General features: G+C 43.1%; 1 protein-coding gene across 1 annotated transcript in view; it reads right to left on the minus strand.

The window, feature by feature from the left end:
- The window catches only part of TRPM2 (transient receptor potential cation channel subfamily M member 2), a 539,198-nt gene that overhangs the window by 149,884 nt on the left and 364,893 nt on the right, over nt 1-24,421 (minus strand). Inside the window, exon 25 of the mRNA XM_068263660.1 lies at nt 24,180-24,261. Coding sequence (XP_068119761.1) covers nt 24,180-24,261 — 82 coding nt within the window. The remainder of the gene's footprint in view (nt 1-24,179; nt 24,262-24,421) is intronic.

Consider the following 24,421-nt stretch of genomic DNA (forward strand, 5'->3'; position numbering starts at 1 on the left):
TGTGAGCTCCCCTGAGGACAGTCAGTGACATGACTATGTACTCTGTAATGTGCTGCAGGAGATGTCAGTGCTATATAATACATAATAATAATATGGTAGGACATTAGACTGACTATGGTAGGATTAGAGTGTGAGCTCCTCTGAGGACAGTCAGTGACATGACTATGTACTCTGTAATGTGCTGCAGGAGATGTCAGTGCTATATAATACATAATAATATGGGAGGACATTAGACTATGACTATGGTAGGATTAGACTGTGAGCTCCTCTGAGGACAGTCAGTGACATGACTATGTACTCTGTAATGTGCTGCAGAAGATGTCAGTGCTATATAAATACATAATAATAATATGGTAGGACATTAGACTATGACAATGATAGGATTAGATTGTGAGCTCCTCTGAGGACAGTCAGTGACATGACTATGTACTCTGTAATGTGCTGCAGGAGATGTCAGTGCTATATAAATACATAATAATAATATGGTAGGACATTAGACTATGGCTATGGTAGGATTAGAGTGTGAGCTCCTCTGAGGACAGTCAGTGACATGACTACGTACTCTGTAATGTGCTGCAGAAGATGTCAGTGCTATATAAATACATAATAATAATATGGTAGGACATTACACTATGACTATGGTAGGATTAGATTGTGAGCTCCTCTGAGGACAGTCAGTGACATGACTATGTACTCTGTAATGTGCTGCAGAAGATGTCAGTGCTATATAAATACATAATAATAATATGGTAGGACATTACACTATGACTATGGTAGGATTAGATTGTGAGCTCCTCTGAGGACAGTCAGTGACATGACTATGTACTCTGTAATGTGCTGCAGAAGATGTCAGTGCTATATAAATACATAATAATAATATGGAAGGACATTAGACTATGACTATGGTAGGATTAGAGTGTGAGCTCCTCTGAGGACAGTCAGTGACATGACTATGTACTCTGTAATGTGCTGCAGGAGATGTCAGTGCTATATAAATACATAATAATAATATGGTAGGACATTAGACTATGACTATGGTAGGATTAGATTGTGAGCTCCTCTGAGGACAGTCAGTGACATGACTATGTACTCTGTAATGTGCTGCAGAAGATGTCAGTGCTATATAAATACATAATAATAATATGGAAGGACATTAGGCTATGACTATGGTAGGATTAGACTGTGAGCTCCTCTGAGGACAGTCAGTGACATGACTATGTACTCTGTAATGTGCTGCAGAAGATGTCAGTGCTATATAAATACATAATAATAATATAGTAGGACATTAGACTATGACTATGGTAGGATTAGAGTGTGAGCTCCTGTGAGGACAGTCAGTGACATGGCTATGTACTCTGTAATGTGCTGCAGGAGATGTCAGTGCTATATAAATACATAATAATATGGTAGGACATTAGACTATGACTATGGTAGGATTAGAGTGTGAGCTCCTCTGAGGACAGTCAGTGACATGACTATGTACTCTGTGATGTGCTGCAGGAGATGTCAGTGCTATATAAATACATAATAATAATATGGTAGGACATTAGACTATGACTGTGGTAGGATTAGATTGTGAGCTCCTCTGAGGACAGTCAGTGACAGGACTATGTACTCTGTAATGTGCTGCAGGAGATGTCAGTGCTATATAAATACATAATAATAATATGGTAGGACATTAGACTATGACAATGATAGGATTAGATTGTGAGCTCCCCTGAGGACAGTCAGTGACATGACTATGTACTCTGTAATGTGCTGCAGGAGATGTCAGTGCTATATAATACATAATAATATGGGAGGACATTAAACTATGACTATGGTAGGATTAGATTGTGAGCTCCTCTGAGGACAGTCAGTGACATGACTATGTACTCTGTAATGTGCTGCAGGAGATGTCAGTGCTATATAAATACATAATAATAATATGGTAGGACATTAGACTATGGCTATGGTAGGATTAGAGTGTGAGCTCCTCTGAGGACAGTCAGTGACATGACTATGTACTCTGTAATGTGCTGCAGGAGATGTCAGTGCTATATAAATACATAATAATAATAATATGGTAGGACATTACACTATGACTATGGTAGGATTAGAGTGTGAGCTCCCCTGAGGACAGTCAGTGACAGGACTATGTACTCTGTAATGTGCTGCAGGAGATGTCAGTGCTATATAAATACATAATAATATGGTAGGACATTAGACTATGACTATGGTAGGATTAGAGTGTGAGCTCCTCTGAGGACAGTCAGTGACATGACTATGTACTCTGTAATGTGCTGCAGGAGATGTCAGTGCTATATAAATACATAATAATAATATGGTAGGACATTAGACTATGACTGTGGTAGGATTAGATTGTGAGCTCCTCTGAGGACAGTCAGTGACAGGACTATGTACTCTGTAATGTGCTGCAGGAGATGTCAGTGCTATATAAATACATAATAATAATATGGTAGGACATTAGACTATGACTATGGCAGGATTAGACTGTGAGCTCCTCTGAGGACAGTCAGTGACATGATTATGTACTCTGTACAGTGCTGCAGAAGATGTCAGTGCTATATAAATACAAAATAATAATATGGTAGGACATTAGACTATGGCTATGGTAGGATTAGAGTGTGAGCTCCTCTGAGGACAGTCAGTGACATGACTATGTACTCTGTAATGTGCTGCAGAAGATGTCAGTGCTATATAAATACATAATAATAATATGGTAGGACATTAGACTATGACTATGGTAGGATTAGAGTGTGAGCTCCTCTGAGGACAGTCAGTGACATGACTATGTACTCTGTAATGTGCTGCAGAAGATGTCAGTGCTATATAAATACATAATAATATGGTAGGACATTAGACTATGACTATGGTAGGATTAGAGTGTGAGCTCCTCTGAGGACAGTCAGTGACATGACTATGTACTCTGTAATGTGCTGCAGAAGATGTCACTGCTATATAAATACATAATAATAATATGGTAGGACATTAGACTATGACTATGGTAGGAATAGACTGTGAGCTCCTCTGAGGACAGTCAGTGACATGACTATGTACTCTGTAATGTGCTGCAGGAGATGTCAGTGCTATATAAATACATAATAATAATATGGTAGGACATTAGACTATGACTATGGTAGGATTAGAGTGTGAGCTCCTCTGAGGACAGTCAGTGACATGACTACGTACTCTGTAATGTGCTGCAGGAGATGTCAGTGCTATATAAATACATAATAATAATATGGTAGGACATTAGACTATGACTATGGTAGGATGAGAGTGTGAGCTCCTCTGAGGACAGTCAGTGACATGACTATGTACTCTGTACAGCATTGCAGAAGATGTCAGTGCTATATAAATACATAATAATAATATGGTAGGACATTAGACTATGACTATGGTAGGATTAGAGTGAGCTCCTCTGAGGACAGTCAGTGACATGACTATGTACTCTTTAATGTGCTGCAGGAGATGTCTGTGCTATATAATACATAATAATAATATAGTAGGACATTAGACTATGACTATGGTAGGATTAGAGTGTGAGCTCCTCTGAGGACAGTCAGTGACATGACTATGTACTCTGCAATGTGCTTCAGGAGATGTCAGTGCTATATAAATACATAATAATAATATGGTAGGACATTACACTATGGCTATGGTAGGATTAGAGTGTAAACTCCTCTGAGGACAGTCAGTGACATGATTATGTACTCTGTACAGTGCTGCAGAAGATGTCAGTGCTATATAAATACAAAATAATAATATGGTAGGACATTAGACTATGGCTATGGTAGGATTAGAGTGTGAGCTCCTCTGATGACAGTCAGTGACATGACTATGTACTCTGTAATGTGCTGCAGAAGATGTCAGTGCTATATAAATACATAATAATAATATGGTAGGACATTACACTATGACTATGGTAGGATTAGATTGTGAGCTCCTCTGAGGACAGTCAGTGACATGACTATGTACTCTGTAATGTGCTGCAGAAGATGTCAGTGCTATATAAATACATAATAATAATATGAAAGGACATTAGGCTATGACTATGGTAGGATTAGACTGTGAGCTCCTCTGAGGACAGTCAGTGACATGACTATGTACTCTGTAATGTGCTGCAGAAGATGTCAGTGGTATATAAATACATAATAATAATATGGAAGGACATTAGGCTATGACTATGGTAGGATTATACTGTGAGCTCCTCTGAGGACAGTCAGTGACATGACTATGTACTCTGTAATGTGCTGCAGAAGATGTCAGTGCTATATAAATACATAATAATAATATGGTAGGACATTAGACTATGACTATGGTAGGATTAGAGTGTGAGCTCCTCTGAGGACAGTCAGTGACATGACTACGTACTCTGTAATGTGCTGCAGAAGATGTCAGTGCTATATAAATACATAATAATAATATGGTAGGACATTACACTATGACTATGGTAGGATTAGATTGTGAGCTCCTGTGAGGACAGTCAGTGACATGACTATGTACTCTGTAATGTGCTACAGAAGATGTCAGTGCAATATAAATACATAATAATAATATGGAAGGACATTAGGCTATGACTATGGTAGGATTAGACTGTGAGCTCCTCTGAGGACAGTCAGTGACATGACTATGTACTCTGTAATGTGCTGCAGAAGATGTCAGTGGTATATAAATACATAATAATAATATGGTAGGACATTACACTATGACTATGGTAGGATTAGATTGTGAGCTCCTCTGAGGACAGTCAGTGACATGACTATGTACTCTGTAATGTGCTGCAGAAGATGTCAGTGGTATATAAATACATAATAATAATATGGAAGGACATTAGGCTATGACTATGGTAGGATTAGACTGTGAGCTCCTCTGAGGACAGTCAGTGACATGACTATGTACTCTGTAATGTGCTGCAGAAGATGTCAGTGCTATATAAATACATAATAATAATATGGTAGGACATTAGACTATGACTATGGTAGGATTAGAGTGTGAGCTCCTGTGAGGACAGTCAGTGACATGGCTATGTACTCTGTAATGTGCTGCAGGAGATGTCAGTGCTATATAAATACATAATAATATGGTAGGACATTAGACTATGACTATGGTAGGATTAGAGTGTGAGCTCCTCTGAGGACAGTCAGTGACATGACTATGTACTCTGTAATGTGCTGCAGGAGATGTCAGTGCTATATAAATACATAATAATAATATGTTAGGACATTAGATTATGACTGTGGTAGGATTAGATTGTGAGCTCCTCTGAGGACAGTCAGTGACAGGACTATGTACTCTGTAATGTGCTGCAGGAGATGTCAGTGCTATATAAATACATAATAATAATATGGTAGGACATTAGACTATGGCTATGGTAGGATTAGAGTGTGAGCTCCTCTGAGGACAGTCAGTGACATGACTATGTACTCTGTAATGTGCTGCAGGAGATGTCAGTGCTATATAAATACATAATAATAATATGGTAGGACATTAGACTATGACTATGGCAGGATTAGACTGTGAGCTCCTCTGAGGACAGTCAGTGACAGGACTATGTACTCTGTAATGTGCTGCAGGAGATGTCAGTGCTATATAAATACATAATAATAATATGGTAGGACATTAGACTATGACTATGGTAGGATTAGAGTGTGAGCTCCTCTGAGGACAGTCAGTGACATGACTATGTACTCTGTAATGTGCTTCAGGAGATGTCAGTGCTATATAAATACATAATAATAATATGGTAGGACATTACACTATGGCTATGGTAGGATTAGAGTGTAAACTCCTCTGAGGACAGTCAGTGACATGATTATGTACTCTGTACAGTGCTGCAGAAGATGTCAGTGCTATATAAATACAAAATAATAATATGGTAGGACATTAGACTATGGCTATGGTAGGATTAGAGTGTGAGCTCCTCTGATGACAGTCAGTGACATGACTATGTACTCTGTAATGTGCTGCAGAAGATGTCAGTGAGATATAAATACATAATAATAATATGGTAGGACATTACACTATGACTATGGTAGGATTAGATTGTGAGCTCCTCTGAGGACAGTCAGTGACATGACTATGTACTCTGTAATGTGATGCAGGAGATCTCAGTGCTATATAAATACATAATAATAATATGGTAGGACATTACACTATGACTATGGTAGGATTAGAGTGTGAGCTCCTGTGAGGACAGTCAGTGACATGACTATGTACTCTGTAATGTGCTGCAGAAGATGTCAGTGCTATATAAATACATAGTAATAATATGGTAGGACATTAGATTATGACTATGGTAGGATTAGAGTGTTAGCTCCTCTGAGGACAGTCAGTGACATGACTATGTACTCTGTAATGTGCTGCAGGAGATGTCAGTGCTATATAAATACATAATAATATGGTAGGACATTAGACTATGACTATGGTAGGCTTAGAGTGTGAGCTCCTCTGAGGACAGTGACATGACTATGTACTCTGTACAGTGCTGCAGGAGATGGCAGTGCTATATAAATACATGATAATAATATGGTAGGACATTACACTATGACTATGGTAGGATTAGATTGTGAGCTCCTCTGAGGACAGTCAGTGACATGACTATGTACTCTGTAATGTGCTGCAGGAGATGGCAGTGCTATATAAATACATAATAATAATATGGTAGGACATTACACTATGACTATGGTAGGATTAGATTGTGAGCTCCTCTGAGGACAGTCAGTGACATGACTATGTACTCTGTAATGTGCTGCAGGAGATGCCAGTGCTATATAAATACATAATAATAATATGGTAGGACATTAGACTATGACTATGGTAGGATTAGAGTGTGAGCTCCTCTGAGGACAGTCAGTGGCATGACTATGTACTCTGTAATGTGCTGCAGAAGATGTCAGTGCTATATAAATACATAATAATAATATGGTAGGACATTAGACTATGACTATGGTAGGATTAGAGTGTGATCTCCTCTGAGGACAGTCAGTGACATGACTATGTACTCTGTAATGTGCTGCAGAAGATGTCAGCGCTATATAAATACATAATAATAATATGGTAGGACATTAGACTATGACTATGGCAGGGATTAGATTGTGAGCTCCTCTGAGGACAGTCAGTGACATGACTATGTACTCTGTAATGTGCTGCAGGAGATGTCAGTGCTATATATATACATAATAATAATATGGTAGGACATTAGACTATGACTATGGTAGGATTAGATTGTGAGCTCCTCTGAGGACAGTCAGTGACATGACTATGTACTCTGTAATGTGCTGCACAAGATGTCAGTGCTATATAAATACATAATAATAATATGGTAGGACATTAGACTATGACTATGGTAGGATTAGAGTGTGAGCTCCTCTGAGGACAGTCAGTGACATGACTATGTACTCTGTACAGTGCTGCAGGAGATGGCAGTGCTATATAAATACATGATAATAATATGATAGGACATTCAACTATGACTATGATAGGATTAGAGTGTGAGCTCCTCTGAGGACAGTCAGTGACATGACTATGTACTCTGTAATGTGCTGCAGAAGATGTCAGTGCTATATAAATACATAATAATAATATGGTAGGACATTATATGGCTATGGTAGGATTAGAGTGTGAGCTCCTCTGAGGACAGTCAGTGACATGACTATGTACTCTGTAATGTGCTGCAGAAGATGTCAGTGCTATATAAATACATAATAATAATATGGTAGGAAATTAGGCTATGACTATGGCAGGATTAGATTGTGAGCTCCTCTGAGGACAGTCAGTGACATGACCATGTACTCTGTAATGTGCTGCAGAAGATGTCAGTGCTATGTAAATACATAATAATAATATGGTAGGACATTAGACTATGACAGGATTAGAGTGTGAGCACATCTGAGGACAGTCCGTGACATGACTATGTACTCTGTAATGAGCTGCAGAAGATGTCAGTGCTATATGAATACATAATAATAATATGGTAGGACATTAGACTATGACTATGGTAGGATTAGAGTGTGAGCTACTCTGAGGACAGTCAGGGACATGACCATGTACTCTGTACAGTGCTGCAGGAGATGTCAGTGCTATATAAATACATAATAATAATATGGCAGGACATTACACTATGACTATGGTAGGATTAGAGTGTGAGCTCCTCTGAGGACAGTCAGTGACATGACTATGTACCCTGTAATGTGCTGCAGGAAATGTCACTGTTATATAAATACATAATAATATTATGGTAGGGCATTAGACTATGACTATGGTAGGATTAGATTGTGGGCTCCTCTGAGGACAGTCAGTGACATGACTATGTACTCTGTAATGTACTACAGAAGATGTCAGTGCTATATAAATACATAATAATAATATGGTAGGACATTAGACTATGACTATGGTAGGATTAGATTGTGAGCTCCTCTGAGGACAGTCAGTGACATGACTATGTACTCTGTAATGTGCTGCAGAAGATGTGAGTGCTATATAAATATATAATAATAATATGGTAGGACATTAGACTATGACTATGGTAGGATTAGATTGTGAGCTCCTCTGAGGACAGTCAGTGACATGACTATGTACTCTGTAAAGTGCTGCAGAAGATGTCAGTGCTATATAAATACATAATAATAATATGGTAGGACATTACACTATGACTATGGTAGGATTAGAGTGTGAGCTCCTCTGAGGACAGTCAGTGACATGACTATGTACTCTGTAATGTGCTGCAGAAGATGTCAGTGCTATATAAATACATAATAATAATATGGTAGGACATTACACTATTACTATGGTAGGATTAGAGTGTGAGCTCCTCTGAGGACAGTCAGTGACATGACTATGTACTCTGTAATGTGCTGCAGGAGATGTCAGTGCTATATAAATACATAATAATAATATGGTAGGACATTAGACTATGACTATGGTAGGATTAGAGTGTGTGCTCCTATGAGGACAGTCAGTGACATGACTATGTACTCTGTAATGTGCTGCAGGAGATGTCAGTGCTATATAAATACATAATAATAATATGGTAGGACATTACACTATGACTATGGTAGGGGATTAGAGTGTGAGCTCCTCTGAGGACAGTCAGTGACATGACTATGTACTCTGTAAAGTGCTGCAGAAGATGCCAGTACTATATAAATACATAATAATAATTTGGTAGGACATTAGACTATGACTATGGTAAGATTAGATTGTGAGCTCCTCTGAGGACAGTCAGTGACATGACTATGTACTCTGTAAAGTGCTGCAGGAGATGTCAGTGCTATATAAATACATAATAATAATATGGTAGGACATTAGACTATGACTATGGTAGGATTAGATTGTGAGCTCCTCTGCAGACAGTCAGTGACATGACTATGTACTCTGTAACGTGCTGCAGGAGATGTCAGTGCTATATAAATACATAATAATAATATGGTAGGACATTACACTATGACTATGGTAGGGGATTAGAGTGTGAGCTCCTCTGAGGACAGTCAGTGACATGACTATGTACTCTGTAATGTGCTGCAGGAGATGTCAGTGCTACAGAAATACATAATAATAATATGGTAGGACATTAGACTATGACTATGGTAAGATTAGATTGTGAGCTCCTCTGAGGACAGTCAGTGACATCACTATGTACTCTGTAAAGTGCTGCAGGAGATGTCAGTGCTATATAAATACATAATAATAATATGGTAGGACATTAGACTATGACTATGGTAGGATTAGATTGTGAGCTCCTCTGTAGACAGTCAGTGACATGACTATGTACTCTGTAATGTGCTGCAGGAGATGTCAGTGCTACAGAAATACATAATAATAATATGGTAGGACATTAGACTATGACTATGGTAAGATTAGATTGTTAGCTCCTCTGAGGACAGTCAGTGACATGACTATGTACTCTGTAAAGTGCTGCAGAAGATGTCAGTGCTATATAAATAGAGATGGGCCGAATGGTTCGCCCGCGAACGGTTCCAGGCAAACTTTGGGTGGTTCGCGATCGCCAGCGATGGTGAACTATTGCGGAAGTTCGGTTCGCCCCCATAATGCTCCATTGAGCACAACTTTGACCCTCTATATCACAGTCAGCAGGCACATTGTCGCCAATCAGAATACACTCACTCCTGGAGCCACTCCCTGTGACGCCGTCGATATGACATATCGAATGCGTCATGGAGTTACGAACGCCAGTTTCTTCGCAAACCAACCAAACTGACAATTTTTGGTTTAAATACACTTTTTTTCTCCTTCTCCAAAGGGCTGGATGAATCTTTTCATGGCCAGTTAATTAGCCTCCTGTGAAAAGATTCTCTGCCAGCACAGGGGACCCCCTGAGGTGTTTATAGCCCATTCATCACAGATAGGGCTGGCATAAATCGTAAATCCCCAAGTTTCTGGCAGAATGGTGTCTCTAACATTCTCACCTCCATACAGAACTAGCAAATGCCCAGATCTTATCAGTTTCTCTCTGGAAGCAGCTGACCTGCTGTGACCTCAGGAATCCCAATATTCATATGTTCTCCATCTTTCCGTCATAATTCCTGGCATAGCAGATCTCCCTGCCCATGAAATCTGCACAGGTTGTGGGATTCCACAGGGCGCTGGTTCTGACAGGTTTACGGACCAATCGGACTGCCAGATCTAGCGTAAGATTGTTTTAAAATAACCCTCTAATACCCCAGGGGTCTGATCCCCCAAGTTTGGTATCAACGTTCTTGATAAATTCTGACAAACCTAAAAATGTTATTAGATTTAACATAACTTGTACGGTTTGCAGATGAGCACACCTATCATGATTCAGGTAAATTCTTGTTTCTATGAGAGGGGCAGGGACCTCTTGCTGCAAAGAGGTGTGTGATCCACGCCCCCTAACCCCTCCTTGCTGGAGTGGGGGCTATAACCACAGAGAGCCCAGAAAGCTCTGAGTCCTTTACCTTCAATCTGATGCCTAGTAACATCCTGGCAGCCCGCAAGGACACGGGCCAAAACCTCCATCTTTGAACTTTCTAACAAAGGCCTGTTGGCCGCATGGCAACCGCCATTTTGGGACTTTTGCCAAAGACTTGCGATTGCCGCATGGACTACCAATAACGGTATTTGAACTGTATATTCAGACATTCTGTTTATTTTTCTCTCTTCTCTCTGTCCAATCAATCTGTTCTAAAATAAGCTGTGTGTATGTAGTTTAGAAATAAACTAACGATTTTTATCGTTCAGTCTTGTGCCTGTTCTGGTCATCTGATTGCTGCTATAACGAATCTGCCCTCTGAAGAGTCAGTCATACTACCGCATTGTTTTATGATTTGCTTATAAATTGTTGATTTGCTAGCTAGGTTGTAAATAACCGTTTCTTCCTTCTAGGATTAGCTAGTACCAGATTTCCTGTGTGAAATCGATAACGTTAGTTTCTCGATTGTAAATACAATTCGAGATTGCATCATATAGGGACCCAGTAACCTTTCTTTAACGTCACATTGCTCACAGTCTTTAAGCCGTCGGAAGTAACTATTCCCCGAACGGTGACTGGAGCGTGTTGAACGCGATTGGGCTGGCTACCGTATTATGATAGCAGGAGTCTCTTTCCTCCCTACAGAACTTGAGAGAGTGGTGGCAGTTTATTTACCTGATTTCCAGCGCGAAATCGATATTTTTAGTTTACCGATTGTATATACAATCAGAATTGTACATGTATGGGCACCTCCAACCAATCTTAACCGTTTACTACGCACACAGTGAATTTGCCTCCAGTAGTCTCTAGTGCATGAGACCTGCATGGCAACAGTGGCCTAGTAATACGGGATTGCTGGATGTTTGTCCCATTACATATTGTCGGCAGCTGCGCGACCAATCTTTATTGTCCGTCTGCTCACCGTACTTCCTGCGTATGCTAACGGGAGCAGATTAGACGGGATTGGCACGCTCTGTCGCCCTTTTCTTTCTTCTTCCCTCTGACGATCCAGCAACCGGTCTCGTTGTCCGTCTGCGCCCGTACTTCCTGCGTACGCTAACGGGAGCAGATCTCGACGGGATCGCGGGGCTAGATTGTCACACTCCCCCCCTTATAAAAGGCAAGGTTCTCCAGCCGTTTTACTCACTCGTCTGCCTACAGTAATTAGTAAAAAAGGGACAGCTGATGACAGACTCTGCTAGGGAAAGCTTAGTTAGGCTCTTGTATGCTTGTTAGCTTGCGCCTGGCTGATTGTTATTCCTTATATTGCACCCCACAACAGCTTCCCTCCTTCCCTTCCTCCGGAGGAGGCTCTTGTCTTCCAGGGAATTGTAGGATTTCAAAAGCCAGCTTACATACCTTGGCCGGGATTTGAACCCAGGTCTAGTGCTTGGTAGGTAGCTCTCTTCACCACTATACCACCACCAACACTACATGCTGAAGCCAGCCTAGCATGTACCATTATGATATATCCAAGAGAAAAATGAGCTTGTTTAAGGATTTGTAGTATGTCAAAAGCCAACTCACATACATTGGCCAGGAATAGAACCCAGACCTACCGCGCTGTAGGCTGCTATCCTAACCATTATACCACCAACACAACACATTACAAGTTAATTCGGCAAGTAGGGATATAAAGATCCGGCACTGCATCATTGGTGTAAAAAGAGCTTTATTTCTCCAATTTGCTAAAAGTTAATATTGCATAGTGACAAATAATGTGCACATACCCGTTGTGGTCAGTTGAGATTGTGGGGCATGGTGGTGGTGGTAACAGCCCACCTAACGTCCGTTTAGCTTTACAGCGTCTTCAGAGGCAGTGTGGTAATCGCGGCTATCCGTTTCCGGGGTTTATAGCAGAGGAAGAAACACTTCCGATTCACTGCGCCGCATTACGCATACCCCCACTAACGTACACACTACAATGCTACATGCTGAAGCCAGCCTAGCATGTACCTGTAACGATTGTGGAATTCTCTCCGTGGTCAGCGCACAGGACGTGCGCTGACACTGCGGAAATCCTCCACAAGCGTGTAATTTGAGGGAACCCAGCTACAGGTGCAACGCACCTGTAGAGGGGACTTCCTGTCGACAGGTGAAGCTGTGGAGTGCAGAGGAACAGATCCTCTGCCCTGCCACAGACGCCAGACAGGAATTGTACGAAGGGAAGAATGCAGGGCAAGATAGTCCTTAAAGAGAGAGAGTAAGCGACAGAGTGTTTGTGTGTCCACCAATCTAGTCACCACCCTGCGACGATGAACACACAACCATAAAGATCAGGTCACATAGTTACATAGTTATTTTGGTTAAAAAAGACATACGTCCATCGAGTTCAACCAGTACAAAGTACAACTCCAGCCTGCTCCCTCACATATCCCTGTTGATCCAGAGGAAGGCGAAAAAACCCCCACAAGGCATGGTGCAATTAGCCCCTAAAGGGAAAAATTCCTTCCCGACTCCAGATGGCAATCAGATAAAATCCCTGGATCAACATCATTAGGCATAACCTAGTAATTGTAGCCATGGATGTCTTTCAACTCAAGGAAAGCATCTAAGCCCCCTTTAAATGCAGGTATAGAGTTTGCCATAACGACTTCCTGTGGCAATGCATTCCACATCTTAATCACTCTTACTGTAGAGAACCCTTTCCTAAATAAATGGCTAAAACGTTTTTCCTCCATGCGCAGATCATGTCCTCTAGTCCTTTGAGAAGGCCTAGGGACAAAAAGCTCATCCGCCAAGCTATTATATTGCCCTCTGATGTATTTATACATGTTAATTAGATCTCCTCTAAGGCGTCTTTTCTCTAGGCTAAATAAACCCAGTTTATCTAACCTTTCTTGGTAAGTGAGACCTTCCATCCCACGCATCAATTTTGTTGCTCGTCTCTGCACCTGCTCTAAAACTGCAATATCTGTTTTGTAATGTCGGCTGCTCCTGGGTTTGAGGCATGGCATCCTTAATGCTGAAGAGTATAGCTATATGAAGGTAGAGGAATTTACAAGGCCGACCATGTATACCCTCCCTAAAATACATAAGGGTGTCATGCCTCCACCGGGACGCCCGATTGTATCAGCAGTAGCAGGACCCTGTGAGGCAGTGGGAAGATATCTAGATCAGAAATTGCAGCCCTTGGTAAGGAGGTTGCCCTCTTACGTAAGGGATTCAATGGAAGTTCTGAACAGGCTGAATGGGTTCACAATGGATGACAACTGCATCTTGGCATCAATTGATGTTGAGGGGCTATATACATCGATTCCCCACACCATTGGTCTGGAGGCGCTTGAGTATGCGCTGTTTGAGACCTTCCCCCTACATGATATACATAACTCGTATATAGTTGATCTTATGTCCTTTGTCTTACATAATAATTTCTTTGTGTTTGAAGGAAAGTGCTACCATCAGTTGCGGGGGACAAGCATGGGGGCGGCGTGCGCCCCAGCGTACGCATGCCTCCATCTGGGGGTGTGGGAGGAACAGGATGTGTATCAAAATGATTTGTTCCGTGAGGGCGTGGCCCTCTGGTTACGGTACATCGACGATGTGCTCGTCGTGTGGAGGGGGTCCGCGGAGGGTTTCCAGGAATTTGTGTCGGCCCTAAATTGTAATAGACGTAACATACGCCTCACTTTCTCGGTGGATCCAGAGAGGATTACCTTTCTGGACCTTGAGATAGTGAGGGTAGGTAATAGGCTGACAACTCAGACATTCCGGAAGCCCACTGCGGGAAACTCGCTTCTCCACGCGGCGAGTCACCATATGAGGTCTGTGATTGGTGGGATTCCGACGGGGCAATTCCTAAGAATTCGTCGGAACTGCTCGGATATTGAGCAGTTCAAATGCGAAGCTAGGGAAATGTACAAGCGTTTTCGTGAAAGAGGTTACCCACATAGGACGTTGCGTCGAAGTTTCAATCGAGCACTTCACACTGATCGTGAATTACTGCTCCGCCCCCGTGCTCGTCCTGCAGCTGATGGTGGAACTAAAGGATGCACCAGGATAGTAACCCAGTTCAATGCACACTGGGATGAATTGAACAAAGCCTTAGGGACCTGTTGGAGAGTATTGCAGTTGGATCCCAGGATTAGTGAAATTGTGGGGCCTAGACCTTTGGTGACGGCCCGTCGTGCCAGGAATCTACGTGATGTCCTGGTTCACTCGGAACTGTCCAAAAAAGAGGGGGGGACGTGGCTTGACCGCATACCCCCTCCGGTTGGCATGTTTCGATGTGGGTCATGCAAGGCATGCCCCTTTGTTTTGAGAACTAACAGTTTCCTCTCCCAGGATCACTCAACGGAATATAAGCTAAAGGCGTTCTTCAATTGTAATTCGACGTGGATTGTTTACCTGATCATATGTCCGTGCAACAAATACTATGTCGGTATGACAACACGTGCTTTTAAAACTAGATTATTGGAGCATATTGGAAATATTGCTAGTGGGGAAAGGAAATCCCCTATTGCAGAACATTTTCAGGATGTGCATGGAGGCTCTATTGTAGGTATTCGTGCTCTGTGCATTGATGCCCTAGAGGCCTCCATGCGCACAGAGAGAACAGAAGCGATGCTTTTGCAGCGGGAGGCGATGTGGATGTATCGATTGAGGTCGAGGCATCCACAGGGCCTAAATGTGGATTTTTCCCTTAGAAGCTTCCTCTGAGATATGGAGCAAAATTGCCCCTGCTAATTTGTGTGATAGTGTTGGGCACGTGGAACCTCTATGCATGGGATAGGTACTGCTTTTTATGCATGGAGGTTGTCTAGAGGACATTGTATGCTCTCCCTCTTTTTGAATTTCATAGAGGGTACTCTGAGTGGCATGGTTCTTCTTTTTGCTTCCCCTCCCCCCCCCCCTTTCCTCCCTCCCCTCACCTCTACCCTCCTTTCCCCCCTCCCCCCTCCCTCCCCTTTCCCCTCTCCCCTCCTTTTCCTCTACCCCTTTTCCCCCTCCCCCCCCCTCCCCCCTCCCTCCCCTTCTCTACCTTTATTCCTTATTAACTTGCTCCTGAGAGGAACTCACTGTATGGCAAAACCTATGTGTTTGTTTTCTGAATGGCAGGCGAGCATGTAAAGTGTTGAAGCGGAACCAGCGGAGGAGTGAATGTTTCTGGTGGGATTAGGCTAGCAGTCACGCTGGTGTGATCAGTGCAGTGGAGGAGGAGCCAAAGGAACCTTGTTAAAGGATTGGCCCTCGGACGATAAGCCACGCCCTGAGGAAGACCGGAAGCGCCGGTCGAAACTAGTAGGCGGCTTGTGCTGTGGTCGCACCGCCGGCCCGGCGCATCACGGAGCACCCCGTGCCTCCGGCAGGCTCAAGTGCGGATGCGACAACCCTGGTGGGAATCAAACTGGCTGGATCACTGGATCGTATCAAGCTACACTGAGCTGGGATGGAGGCTGCTGAGTCCACAGCAGTGCAAAGGCGGAAGTTTACCGCGGCGCACAGCTGAGCGTTGGTATGACGTGCATCAGTGGAATACTACAGCCATAACTCTGCCGGGCATGTCGGTGTGGACAGAGAGTTTGTCGGTAGGAGGAGGATTACACACGCATTTGTAAGGGGCCCCTGCAGAGAGGTACCAGAATTCTGAACTTTGGTTTCAGTAAGCCGCCAGAGGTGTGAGTATGTGCAAGTCCTAGATGACTGTCCCTCTATGTTGCGGACTGCCTTGCTGTGCTTTGCTTGCTTTGCTACGCAAACAGGGAAAACTATCCTCTTCACCAATGGATTTGTGAACTGACGGTTTCAGGAATGACTACAGTCTCTGTGGGCCCGTGTGCGTGTGGTATGCCTTGGTGGTGTGTCTGTCTGGCGGTGTGATGCAGCTATTGTACAACAGCGCTGTTTTTTTAAATGTGTTGTGCTCTGATACAGCCTTTTACGTTTTGGTAAAGTCACAAGCAAATAATAAAAGAATCCTTACATTTTTCACGTCAATCTTGTCACGCTTCTGAATTGTTTGACACAATTGTGGCGGTTGGGTTTAAATTACCTAGTGAAGGTTTTGTAATGGGTGGATTATGGTCAAATTAACTCCCTTCCCTAGCCCCCTTTATTATAACTCACATACATTGGCCGGGAATAGAACCCAGACCTACCGCGCTGTAGGCTGCTATCCTAACCATTATACCACCAACACAACACATTACAAGTTAATTCGGCAAGTAGGGATATAAAGATCCGGCACTGCATCATTGGTGTAAAAAGAGCTTTATTTCTCCAATTTGCTAAAAGTTAATATTGCATAGTGACAAATAATGTGCACATACCCGTTGTGGTCAGTTGAGGTTGTGGGGCATGGTGGTGGTGGTAACAGCCCACCTAACGTCCGTTTAGCTTTACAGCGTCTTCAGAGGCAGTGTGGTAATCGCGGCTATCCGTTTCCGGGGTTTATAGCAGAGGAAGAAACACTTCCGATTCACTGCGCCGCATTACGCATACCCCCACTAACGTACACACTACAATGCTACATGCTGAAGCCAGCCTAGCATGTACCTGTAACGATTGTGGAATTCTCTCCGTGGTCAGCGCACAGGACGTGCGCTGACACTGCGGAAATCCTCCACAAGCGTGTAATTTGAGGGAACCCAGCAAAAGGTGCAACGCACCTGTAGAGGGGACTTCCTGTCGACAGGTGGAGCTGTGGAGTGCAGAGGAACAGATCCTCTGCCCTGCCACTGACGCCAGACAGGAATTGTACGAAGGGAAGAATGCAGGGCAAGATAGCCCTGAGAGAGAGAGATCAAAGCGACAGAGTGTTTGTGTGTCCACCAATCTAGTCACCACCCTGCGACGATGAACACACAACCATAAAGATCAGGTCACATAGTTACATAGTTATTTTGGTTAAAAAAGACATACGTCCATCGAGTTCAACCAGTACAAAGTACAACTCCAGCCTGCTCCCTCACATATCCCTGTTGATCCAGAGGAAGGCGAAAAAACCCCCACAAGGCATGGTGCAATTAGCCCCTAAAGGGAAAAATTCCTTCCCGACTCCAGATGGCAATCAGATAAAATCCCTGGATCAACATCATTAGGCATAACCTAGTAATTGTAGCCATGGATGTCTTTCAACTCAAGGAAAGCATCTAAGCCCCCTTTAAATGCAGGTATAGAGTTTGCCATAACGACTTCCTGTGGCAATGCATTCCACATCTTAATCACTCTTACTGTAGAGAACCCTTTCCTAAATAAATGGCTAAAACGTTTTTCCTCCATGCGCAGATCATGTCCTCTAGTCCTTTGAGAAGGCCTAGGGACAAAAAGCTCATCCGCCAAGCTATTATATTGCCCTCTGATGTATTTATACATGTTAATTAGATCTCCTCTAAGGCGTCTTTTCTCTAGGCTAAATAAACCCAGTTTATCTAACCTTTCTTGGTAAGCGAGACCTTCCATCCCACGCATCAATTTTGTTGCTCGTCTCTGCACCTGCTCTAAAACTGCAATATCTGTTTTGTAATGTGGTGCCTAGAACTGAATTCCATATTCCAGATGTGGCCTTTACTAGAGAGTTAAACAGGGGCAATATTATGCTAGCATCCCAAGTTTTTATTTCCCTTTTAATGCATCCCAAAATTTTGTTAGCTTTAGCTGCAGCGGCTTGGCATTGAGTATGATTATTTAACTTGTTGTCAATGAGTACTCCTAAGTCCTTCTCCAAGTTTGATGTCCCCAACTGTATCTCATTTATTTTGTATGGTGCTAGACCATTGGTACGACCAAAATGCATGACTTTACATTTGTCAACATTGAATTTCATCTGCCATGTATGTGCCCATATAGCCATCCTATCCAGATCCTGTTGCAATATGACACTATCTTCCTGAGAGTTGATGATTCTGCACAATTTTGTATCATCTGCAAAAATAGCAACATTGCTCACTACTGCATCTACTAGGTCATTAATAAATAAATTGAAGAGCACTGGACCCAGAACAGACCCCTGTGGGACCCCACTGCCAACAGTCTCCCATTTTGAGTACGATCCATTGACCACAACTCTTTGTTTTCTGTCCATTAGCCAGTTCCCTATCCATGCACACAAACTCTTCCCCAGTCCTTGCATCCTCAACTTTTGCACCAGACTTCTGTGGGGAACAGTGTCGAAGGCCTTTGCAAAGTCCAAGTATATCACATCTACAGCATTCCCAATATCCATATTAGCATTCACTACCTCATAAAAGCTGAGCATGTTAGTCAAACAGGACCTGTCTTTAGTAAACCCATGTTGATGCTGAGAAATAAGATTATTTTCTACTATGAAGTCATGTATAGTATCCCTTAGTAACCCCTCAAATAGTTTGCATACAACTGATGTTAAGCTTACAGGTCTATAATTTCCTGGATCAGATTTTTTGCCCTTCTTAAATAATGGGAAAACGTGGGCTGTACGCCAATCCACTGGTACTCTGCCAGTTGCAAGAGAGTCACAAAAGATAAGATAAAGGGGCTTAGCTATAACTGAACTTCAACACACACAAGCAATAGAACACAGCAGTACATGCTTCCAGCAACATTTGAAATTGGTCAGCAGGTGCTCGTCAGCCAATCAGGATGCACTGCTGTCATACACCCTTTACCTGCCATACCACATCTAGCAGCCATTAGCATTCAGGTGGGAGGCTTCAGTTGGACGCCATCGCAATATTGATGTGAGATTCTGGATTCTGGATGTGAGAGGTCCAGAGCCTGGGTGTGAGAGGTCCAGGCCCACCTGCACTCCCCTCCAGGTATCGCGTGTTGGCCTTGGGGCCCCGGCCAGTGAGAGGGGCCCGGGGCCCCTGGCCATCATGTGAACCAATCGTGTGTTTTTAAACGTTTTCTTTCAGCTCTAGGACATGGCGGACAGGTAAGCGGTTAGGGAGGGACCCCTGTGGGAGGAATGCCTGCACGGGGCAGTCCTGCTAGCGACGCAATCTTGCGATGGCGTCCAACTGAAGCCTCCCACCTGAATGCTAATGGCTGCTAGATGTGGTATGGCAGGTAAAGGGTGTATGACAGTGCATCCTGATTGGCTGACGAGCACCTGCTGACCAATTTCAAATGTTGCTGGATGCATGTACTGCTGTGTTCTATTGCTTGTGTGTGTTGGATTTAGCATTCAGTATGGAGGCAGTGTTGGTGGGTTTTCTGGATGTGAGAGGTCCAGAGCCTGGGTGTGAGAGGTCCAGGCCCACCTGCACTCCCCTCCAGGTATCGCGTGTTGGCCTTGGGGCCCCGGCCAGTGAGAGGGGCCCGGGGCCCCTGGCCATCATGTGAACCAATCGTGTGTTTCTATAACTGAACTTAATTCTCTTAGGACCCGAGGATGCATGCCATCCGGGCCAGGTGCCTTGTCTATTTTTAATTTATTTAGTCTTGCCTTTACTTCTTCCTGCGTTAAGTATTTAATATTACAGTTAGAAGATTGAGACTCTTCTGCCTCTGTAATTTGCAACAGTGCTGTTTCCTTTGTGAAGACAGAAGCAAAGAAAGCATTTAATAACTCTGCCTTACCTTGGTCATCCACCATTGAGTTCCCACCCTCATCCTTTAGGAGTCCTATACAGTCAACCTTTCTTTTTTTAGAGTTGATGTACTTGTAAAACTTTTTTGGGCTAGATTTGATATCCTTAGCGATTTGATTTTCAGCTTCGATCTTTGCCAGCCTAATTTATTTTTACAATTTTTATTGCACTCCTTATAATTGCATAGTGCAGCCTCGGTCCCCTCCTGTTTTAGGACCTTATAGGCATTCTTTTTCCTCTTCATTTTATCTTTAACCTTTCTATTCATCCATAGAGGCCTTTTTTTATTCCTAGACATGTTGTTACCATATGGGATATACATACTACAGTATTGATTGAGTATAAGTTTAAAAGCTTGCCATTTCCCTTCAATGTCTTTCCCTTGTAGTACATTATCCCAGTTCACCAAACTTAGTGCCTGCCTAATTTGATTGAACTTTGCTTTTCTAAAATTCATAGTTTTAGTGGTCCCGCTGCCCCGTGGCCTATCAGTCACCAGATCAAACGTTATCATGTTGTGATCACTATTTCCCAAATGTTCTTGAACCTGCACATTTGATACATTATCTGGTCTATTAGAAATGATCAGATCCAGTAACGCATTCCCCCTAGTTGGTTCCGTTACCATTTGAGTCAAGTAATTGTCCTGTAGTGCTGCCAGAAATCTGCTGCTTTTACCAGAATGGGTAGCCTCAATACTCCAGTCAATGTCTGGAAAGTTGAAGTCGCCCATAACTATGACCTCATTTTTACTTGCAGCTTTTTCAATCTGCTGTAGTAATCGCAGTTCTGCAGCTTCATTAATAAGAGGTGGCCTGTAGCATACCCCAATAAGCAATTGGCAACTTTTATTTCCACCATGAATATTTACCCAAACGGACTCCACATCTTCGCAATCTTCCTCCATCTCATCGCTGAGGACAGCTGTAAGAGAATTCTTAACAAAGAGACAAACTCCTGTCTCTTTGTGAAGGCAATCGCAAGAGATGGCGATTGCTAACAGTGACACAAGACCGAATAAGCACAGAGGAGGAATGTATGTGTGTGCACCAATCTAGAGAAACCAAGAGAGAACACAATCGCAAGAGAAGCGATTGCGAATGAGAATGAGCACAGGGACAGAATGTATGTATGTGCCCCAATCTAGTCGCCAACCCGCGACGGTGCATACACAACAGCAGAAACAAAGTAGGAACGCAATCGCGAGAGAGACAATTGCCAGAGGTGACACAAGGCTACAGCAAGGCAGAGCACAAGAGTAGAAAAGGCACAGCAAATCATATAATGAGAAGATAAGGAAAATAACAAACGCTAACTAAACGCAAACACCGCACTCATTCGCAACAGCGAACGCGTTTACAGCGCGATCACCGCACGTTAAGCACAACAGAGACAAGCAAGTCTAACTAACCCCCGCCACCCAAACATGAAACAGAGAACGCGAGCGCTTGCTTAACGGTTACCTCACCGAGCCTCCAGCAAGCGTTCGTATCAGATAAGACAGACAGACGGACGGGAAACAGGATAGGAAAGATCCACTGCTCTTTCCGCCAGAGCGAGTGTGATCCAAGTAAAGCAACAGAGCTTAGCAGGATCCACTGCTCTTTCCGCCAGAGAGAGTGCGATCCAAGTTCAGGGACAGGATAGGAAAGATCCACTGCTCTTACCGCCAGAGCGAGTGCGATCCGGGTTCAGGGACAGGATGATTTCCTACCGACCACCGTTGGCGACAGGACAATCACAGCAGAGAGGCAACATAAACAAAACAGATAAGCAGGCTAACTGCACTAGAGGAGCTGCCTAGTGCAGTCCCCAGAATTACACCAAGATACCTATAACAATCCAACAGGGAAGGCTGACACTCCAGGAGTGTGTTAACAAACCATCATGACCAGCAAAGCCTTCTGGTCAGCAGCAGGCTTTTATACTGCCAGCCCTCAAACGAGACAGCTAGGCAATTTGCATGTATGCAAATCCCTCAGCAAAGCAACTCTGAAAGTTGCTAAATGAAGCCAGGTCTCTTTTCCAGAGACCTGCATCTCTCAGACATAAGGAATGGTCAAACAGCTGTCTGCCTGTGCAGCCCGCTGAGCGGATCATTACAGTACCATTGTGATATATCCAAGAGAAAAATGAGCTTGCTTAGGGAATTGTAGGATGTCAAAAGCCAACTCACATACATTGGCCAGGAATCAAACCCAGGCCTACCACTCTGTAGGCTGCTATCCACACCATTATACCACCAACACAACACACTACAATGCTACATGCTGAAGCCAGCCTAGCATGTACCATTGTGATATATCAAAGAGAAAAATGAGCTTTCTTAAGGATTTGTAGTATTTCAAAAGCAACCTCACATACATTGGCCAGGAATCAAACCCAGGCCTACCGCTTGGAGGGCAGCTATGCTCACCACTATACCACCAACACTACAGGCTGAAGCCAGCCTAGCTGGCCTGGGAAGGATGAAAAGCTAGGTGGCCATGCAACCATTCAGCCTGTAGTGTTGGTGGTATAGTGGTGAGCATAGCTGCCCTCCAAGCAGTTGACCTGGGTTCGATTCCCGGCCAATGTATGTGAGCTGGCTTTTGACATCCTACAAACCCCTAAGCAAGCTCATTTTTCTCTTGAATATATCATAATGGTACATGCTATGCTGGCTTCAGCATGTAGCATAGTAGTGTGTTGTGTTGGTGGTATAATGGTTGGATAGCAGCCTACCAAACGATAGGCCTGGGTTTGATTCCTGGCCAATGTATGTGAGTTGGCTTTTGACATCCTACAAATCCCTAAGCAAGCTCATTTTTCTCTTGGATATATCACAATGGTACATGCTAGGCTGGCTTCAGCATGTAGTGTTGGTGGTGGTATAGTGGTGAGGAGCTGCCTACCAAGCACTAGACCTGGGTTTGATTCCCGGACAATGTATGTAAGCTGGCTTTTGAAATCCTACAATTCCCTGGAAGACAAGGGAGGAAGGGAGGAGAAAAAGGACTAAGGGAACAGTCAATAGGTTCTATGGGCTACCATTTAGCATAAACAAGGTTCCATTTGCGATTACTTTAATTTTTCCGCCGGAATCCGGAACTCCAAAGAATTTTGCAAAAATCCGGTGGAGTTTTCATAGCGACTGAATTAAGCGCTGGCGGAATCCGTGAATTCCGGCGGAACGGAATTATCCCTTTCCGATCATCCCTAGTCTTTAATTGTCTTCCGTAAGTTAGGATAGTCTTTGGAAGATGTTTTTTGAGGGGGGGGGGGGGGGGTGGATTTGATTATGTAGCAACCTATGAAAAGTATATTTATAGGCATCCCCTATAACAATACAAAAATCCTGTAAATATTCTGAGTTTTATTTCTACTAGTCTTTTCTATTACACAGCCTGAATAGGAAGGACACTAAAAACTGCAAAATGCACACAAATTGACTACCTCCAGGTACAGGCAGGTCTTACACTGATTGGTAAATTATGTGCTAAAATACCCCCTAATTTCCCTGAGAATAGTAATTTTCTGTAAAATTAATGCAAATTACTGCATAAATTACCGCATAATTTACCTCATGAGGTAAAACATGACTAAAACCTACCAGTATTGCTAAATGGCATTACCTCATGAGGTAAATCACCGTACATGAGGTAATCCCTACCAGAATTGAGGCCAAGATTAGGTAGCACCCATTATGTGCACAACCCCGCCTGAACACTCACCTAATAGTCTCGTCTTACTGCTGAAACCTTTCTCTGTGAGCGCTGCCACAATCCAGCTCAGGTATTGGGTGGTTTGATCCATCTGTTGTAAGATAAGAAACCAGTAGATTCCCCATCACTCTCGTAGTACAAACATTCAAGCAGGCCAACATTCCAAATGTACATCTACACATTCCATGATCCAGTGAAGGCCTGAAATCCAGCAGCCCCTTATCCCACCCAACACCAGAAGACCAGGCAAT

The sequence above is a fragment of the Hyperolius riggenbachi genome, chromosome 2 (genome assembly GCF_040937935.1).
Source record: "Hyperolius riggenbachi isolate aHypRig1 chromosome 2, aHypRig1.pri, whole genome shotgun sequence".
Classification (NCBI taxonomy): Eukaryota; Metazoa; Chordata; class Amphibia; order Anura; family Hyperoliidae; genus Hyperolius; species Hyperolius riggenbachi.